This window comes from Terrapene carolina, unplaced genomic scaffold (assembly GCF_002925995.2).
Source record: "Terrapene carolina triunguis isolate 2854851 unplaced genomic scaffold, T_m_triunguis-2.0 Scaffold16934, whole genome shotgun sequence".
Classification (NCBI taxonomy): Eukaryota; Metazoa; Chordata; order Testudines; family Emydidae; genus Terrapene; species Terrapene triunguis.
This window is the reverse complement of record NW_020681285.1, coordinates 1-5,991: the sequence shown is the minus strand read 5'-3', so window position 1 is coordinate 5,991 and position 5,991 is coordinate 1. Positions and strand designations below refer to the sequence as shown.

Genomic DNA, 5,991 nt, shown 5'->3' with positions numbered 1-5,991 from the left:
GGGGGGGTGAGGGGGTCAGCCCCACCCTCGGAGCCAGCCTGGCCCCCATGCACCCTGGAGCTGGGTGGCACCGTGGGCGCTGCCCCTCCCTTGCCCCTTCTCGTCTCATTGGCAAGTTCTGCCCATTCCAGACTCCTAACGAGTCCCAGCTGGGTGCCCACTCCGCCTCCTAGAGCAGGGGTGGGCAAACTATGGCCTGGGGCTGCATCCGGCCCTCCAGATGTTTTAATGTGGCCTCAAGCTCCCGCCACGGAGTGGGGTCCGGGGCTTGCCCCACTCCGCGTGGCTCCCAGAAGGAGGGGCATGTCCCCCCTCCAGCTCCTACGGGTATGGGCACCCAAGGGGCTCCGCTCTGCACGCTGCCCCCGCAGCTCCCATTGGCTGGGAACCGCGGCCAATAGGAGCTGAAGGGTGGTGCCTGCAGACAGGGCAGCACACAGCCACCTGGCCGCGCCTCCGCATAGGAGCCGGAGAGGGGACATGCCGCTGCTTCTGGGAGCTGCTTGAGATAAGTGCCACCTGGAGCCTGTACCCCATAGCCTCTCCCCATGCCCCAACTCCCTTCCCCAGCCCCGATCCCCCTTACCCTCCGAACCCCTCGGTCCCAGCCCGGAGCCCCCTCCTGCACCCTGAACTCATTTCTGGCCCCACCCCAGAGCCCGCACCCCCAGCCAGAGTCCTCACCCCCTCCCGCACCCCAACCCCAATTTCGTGAGCATTCATGGCCCGCCATACAATTTCCCTACCCAGATGTGGCCCTCGGACCAAAAAGTCTTCCCACCCCGGCCTAGAGCATTTCCTAGCCATGGCACCACGAGAGGGGGAGGGGACAGGCTGCAGATCCGGAGCAGAACCCAGGAGTCCCGACTCCCCTCCCAGCTGGGGCCAGATCCCAACCCACCGAGGGGCCCGGGCGCCTCACCTGCTGCGGGTTCTTCCACCACCTCTCCCACTGGTCTGTGTAGTTGGCCGTGATGGACAGGTAGCCGATCGGGGCATCGAACCAGACGTAGAACACCTGGGGGGGACAGGGACGGAGCGGCACAAGGGCTCAGCCCAGCTCCAGCCCAGGGGCTCGCTTGCCTTTGGCCAGGTCAGTCTCCGAGGCGGAGCCCGCTGCCCTTGCCCAGGGCACATACGTGGCACCCCCGTGCCCAGGGGGCACCCAGGGACGAAGCAGGGCGGTTCCTCAGGGGCAGCATGTCCCAGGCCGGCCCGCCCCAGAGCAGGCCCACGGCTGCAAGGCGGACGCCCCGCTGGAGCGCCAGGGTAGAGGACGTTCCCGGTGACAGAGTGAGCAGCAGGGGGTCCCAGGCAGAGCTGTTCCCGCCCCGCCCGCCCGCGGCCCAGCTCACCTTGTCGCGGAAGCCGTCCAGGGGGACGGGCGTCCCCCATTTCAGGTCGCGGGTGATGCAGCGGGGCTTGAGGCCGTCGCGGATCCAGGAGCGGGTAATGAAGCGGGAGTTGGCCGTCCAGTCGCCCGTGGCCCACGACTGCTCCAGCCACTTCTCCAGGAGCCCCTCCAGCTGCCGGGGGACGAGAAACGAGCCGGAGCTAGAACCCGCTGTTGCAGGATTTGGGGGGGGGGGTCCTCCACCCCCTGTTCCAGACTCTTCCCCCCACCCCGCCCCCCTCAGGCAGCTGCACTCACCTTGGGCAGGTCCAGGAAGAGATGCTGCGAGGACTTCACCACCGGGGAGTCTTTGCACACTTTGCACTGAGGTTTCTGGGGGGAGGAAGCACACGGCCTGTGAAGCACCGGGGGGGGGCGGGGGGGGGGGGGAGAGATGCAGAGACCGCAGCGCATGGGGCAGGGGCTCATGGGCCGATGGGCACAAGCGAAGAGCCGCCTTCCCAGGGTCCTTGGGGAGTATCACGGCGTGGGGGGCCCGACTCCAGCCCCGCGTGGCCCCGGGAGAGCGTCTCTACCCCCCGCCGACTGTGGTACCTTGAGCTCCACCGCGTTGATGAGCTTCCCGCACTTGTCACACTGGTCGCCCCGGGCCTCCTCGTAGTTGCAGAAGGGGCAGGTGCCCTCCACGAAGCGGTCGGCCAAGAAGCGCTGGCAGCGCTCGCACCGCAGCTGGTCCACGGTGTCCGTCAGCAGCATGTCGCGCTCCAGCAGGCGCCGGAAGATGTCCTGGGCTATTCTGAGACACGCCAGGGAAGGATGGGAGAACAGCTCCCCTAGAGCAAGGGCCACATTAGGGGCGCTGCTTCCTCCCAGCCACCACCCCCAGACTGCAACAGCTGCTCAAGGAACCCGGAGGGCAGGTCGTGCCTTGGTCCGGAGGGGGAACATCTGTCCATGCTCAGTTAAGTGCCCAGCGCTCGGGACATCAGTGCCCAACGCGCCAGGCCCGGGAGACAACTACCGTGTCCTGACGGAGTCATGGCAGCCCCAGCTCTGCGTCCTCCTCCCTCCCCGGATCTCGCTGCTCCCGCGCACCCTCCCCAGAACGGCGCGACACCTACGTGGTCTGGTGGGCCGTGGTGGTCCGGCCGAAGTAGTCAAAGGAGATGTCGAACCAGCGGTAGATCTGGGTGTGGATGGCGTTGTACTTGTCGCAGATCTGCTGGGGCGTCAGCCCCTCCTCCAGGGCCTTGGTCTCCGTGGCCGTGCCGTACTCGTCCGTGCCGCACACATAGAGCGTGTTCCAGTTCCGCAGGCGGCAGTACCTGGCCGGGGGGGTCGGGGCGGGGGCGCCTTAGAAGACAGGATTCCCTGGAGGGGGCTTGAGCCCCGCTGCCCTCGGGGGCTGCAGAGGCCCGTGGGGTTTGAGAGCTGCTGCACTGGACCCCTTGGGCGGGGGCGGGGGGGAGGGAGTTGTGGGGCAGGCTCTGGGAAGTGGCCTCTAAGCCCTGTCCTTGGGCACCCTTCTATCTCATTGACCCAAGGGGACAGACGGACCTACCGCCCCTGGTATAAGTGCCCGCGCTACCCAGGGCCATGGGTGCCAGTCATGCCCACACAGCAGCGTTGGCCCCCTCTGCCAACCCAACCCTCGCCCTCCTCCTGGCTGGGAAGACCCTGCGTTCCCCTTCCTCTAGGAGCCCAGCAGGGCTGCGCTGGGGGCTGGCCAAGGCTCCCGGCCAAAGCCGCCAAACCGCCGGGGCCTGCCCCGGGCCACCGTACCTGGCGAAGACGTCGGCACTGAGGACGCAGCCGATGATGTTCCCCAGGTGGGGCACGTTGTTGACGTAGGGCAAGGCGCTGGTGATCAGGACGTTCCTTCTGCCCTCCACGGGCAGCCTGGGGAGAGAAGGGCCATGAGCCGCCCAGGGACGGCAGGACACTGCAGAACAAAAGGGAGGGGGATCCTGGCCTGCAGGCTGGGGGCAGATGGCTGGGCCCTTGACCCCCAAACCAGCAGGGGCTGGGTACGCTGCCCAGGGAGAGAACAGGACGAGGGGCCTCCTCCCATCGCTCCCCTAGCGATCATGGGCCAGCCAAAGGGCCTTTTGTGACGAAGTGGGAATGTTCTTAATGTTTTCTCTGAGTCGTGTGTGAGTGCCTCAGTTTCCCCTATGCATTTCTCGAGTGTCTGGGGGGGGTGATTGTTGCAGGGCCCTAGGGGGCCAGTGTGATGGTGTCTGCACAAAGAATGGCCGACACCCTGTCTCCTGGCAACTGATGGCCTGGGCCCCTCCCCTGCAAAGGTGCCAACTGAAGGTGTTGGAGAACAAAGATCAGGTGGCCTCCTGGCGGGGAAAGAGACAAAGGTGAGAGGAGGGGCTGGAGAGTTTCAGTTTGGAGCTGGCTGGGAAAATGGAGGGGAGGCCAGACAGACCTCCTGGCCTCCCCTGGCTCCCCAAGATGTTCCTGACTGAGGGGGTCGTGTTGTCTCTACTACAGCTCTGTTTTGAACTGTGTTCCTGTCGTCTAAATAAACCTTCTGTTTTACTGGCTGGCTGAGAGTCATGGTGAATCGCAGGAAGCGGGGGGTGCAGGGCCTTGTCTCCCCCACACTCCATGACACCTTTCACGGGCGATGGAGCCGGCCCCTTACACAGCAGCGCCTCCCGCCATGGGCGAGCTCAGCAGCCAGTCCCGCGCCCTCCAGCCCTCCACTCAGCCCCCTTCTCCCCGCCCCGTGGTACTCACACAGGGCTCGCCGGCTGCCAGCGTTCGGGCAGGGCTGCCGGGCCTCTGGCCCAGGCTTCCGCGGCGGCTGCGATTTCTTCCTCCGACAACGAGCGCTCGGCCAATTCCTCTTCCTAGCGGGAGGGATGCCGGATGAGCGGCAGCTGGGCTTGGCGCTAGGGCCGCAGACGCTCAAGGCAACGCCACCGGCAGTGACAGCTGCCAGCTGGAGCCCTGCACCCCAATGTGGGGCTGGAGAGCGTCCCCACGCCCGGGGGAAGGGCGGGCACTGCTCCAGGCTCCTCCCGTGAAGCAGGCGCCTGCACACCCACCGTAAGCCTCGCTGTTCCCAGTCGTGTTTCCATTCAGCTGGTTTTATGACACACACTCGGGTTTGGGGCCCAGAGCTCAGACCAGCCGCTGTTTAAAGGCCTGTGGGTTTCTCTGACCAGCAGGGATACCCCCCCACCCTACCCAGCTTGATCCCCTGGGCCGGGCAGAGAACAGCAGCAGCACGGGTCCATGGCTGAGCAGACGGGGCCAGAGAGGCTCTGTAGAGCACCTCTCTCTTGAGACAGTTTCCATGCTCTGAAGAATTGCGGGAATCCCCAGCCTGGCTTAGTTCCCAGGTTCCCCTGGGCAGGGGGGCAGCCGTGCCGGAGCAACGGGGGGACGGTACCTCTGGCTCGTTAGCTGCTGGCTTCTCCCAGTGCAGGCTGGGCCCTGGCTGTTTCTGCAGATAGGCTTTGAACTCCTGGGCTCCCTGGGGCGTCAGCACGGACGCCACGGCGCTTCTGCAGGGCTCCGAGAGGTTCATGGTCTGGAACCAGCTCCTCAGAGCCTCCAGCTCGTCTTCGAAAGAGAAGAAGGGTGTCAGCACCAAGAGTGTCACCCCGGGTGGGCGCAGGACCCTCGGGGCGCCAGCACCACGGCCCCCAGCAGCAGTTCTTACCTGGCAGGCAGAATTCATCCCGCAACACAGGGAACAGGGTGGCCCACAGGACAATGTCGGCTACCGATTCTGCCTCCTAGAGGGAAGCAGAGCGCGTGAGGGCGAGAGCAGTGGGGAGCTGGACGCCGGGGGTCTTTGTGCAGCCATGTTTACTGCAGGAGAGCGGTACGTCCCTGCAGCTCCGAGCGAGATGCGAGCGTTGCATGCTGGGACTCGGCCTCCGCGGGCAGAGCTCACCACATCAGAGACAGAAGCTACAAGCTGCTTCCTTCACGTGACTTTGGGCACCTGGCCAGCTGCCCGCATGGCCATTTGTGGGGTGAAGCCGGGGCTCCCCATGGCTAACGATTTAAGTGATTCTAAAGATCAGGGGACCAAAAGCCAGGACTCCTGGGTTCTAGTCCCAACCCGGCCTTGCCCCTGCTGTGGGAGAGACAAGGCACTTCAGCTCAGCGGGCCTCGGTTTCCCCAGTCCGTAAGTTACTCACCCCGGCGAGGTAAGGCGTCGCCTTGCTGGTCAAGCTTTGATCAATGTAGGTTAACGTTTTCCTGATGGCCCCCAGAACCTCTCCTCCTTTCTTTCCTTGCACCAGGTGGCAATACAGGGCTGTGGACACGGCCGGCTAAGGACAGAGACAAAGGTTTAGCTGGGCCGCAGCAGCGTCGGAGAGAGCCCGCGCGTCGGACACGCAGCGCTTCTCCAGGTGACCCACCTGCAGCTCCGTTGCTTCCCATTCAAGCCACTGATTGGTGAGATCGTTGGGCTCCTTTCCAGCTAAGAGGAAGAAGTACCTGCAGGACAGGAAGGAAGGGGAGCGCTGAACGCACGTGGCAGATCCAGCAGCCCAGGTAACTCCACTCAGCGCCCGTCACCGGAGCCTTGACTTCCCCACGCTCACACAGCACGTCACCGACCCAGGAGTCCCAACGTCCCCTTTGCTCTAACCACTAGGCA

The 5,991-nt window shown here is 65.0% G+C and overlaps 1 protein-coding gene across 1 annotated transcript; it reads right to left on the bottom strand.

Moving 5' to 3' along the window:
- Nucleotides 1-922: 922 nt before the first annotated feature.
- LOC112107892 (methionine--tRNA ligase, cytoplasmic) lies at nt 923-5,854 on the bottom strand (the record flags this gene model as incomplete). Its single annotated transcript, XM_026661769.1, has 11 exons — nt 923-1,018; nt 1,356-1,526; nt 1,652-1,726; nt 1,949-2,150; nt 2,476-2,679; nt 3,137-3,253; nt 4,106-4,218; nt 4,764-4,936; nt 5,037-5,112; nt 5,525-5,659; nt 5,750-5,854. Coding segments are annotated over 11 exons (1,467 nt in total), but the record flags the coding sequence as incomplete, so codon positions are not given.
- Between the last annotated feature and the right edge of the window lie 137 nt (nt 5,855-5,991).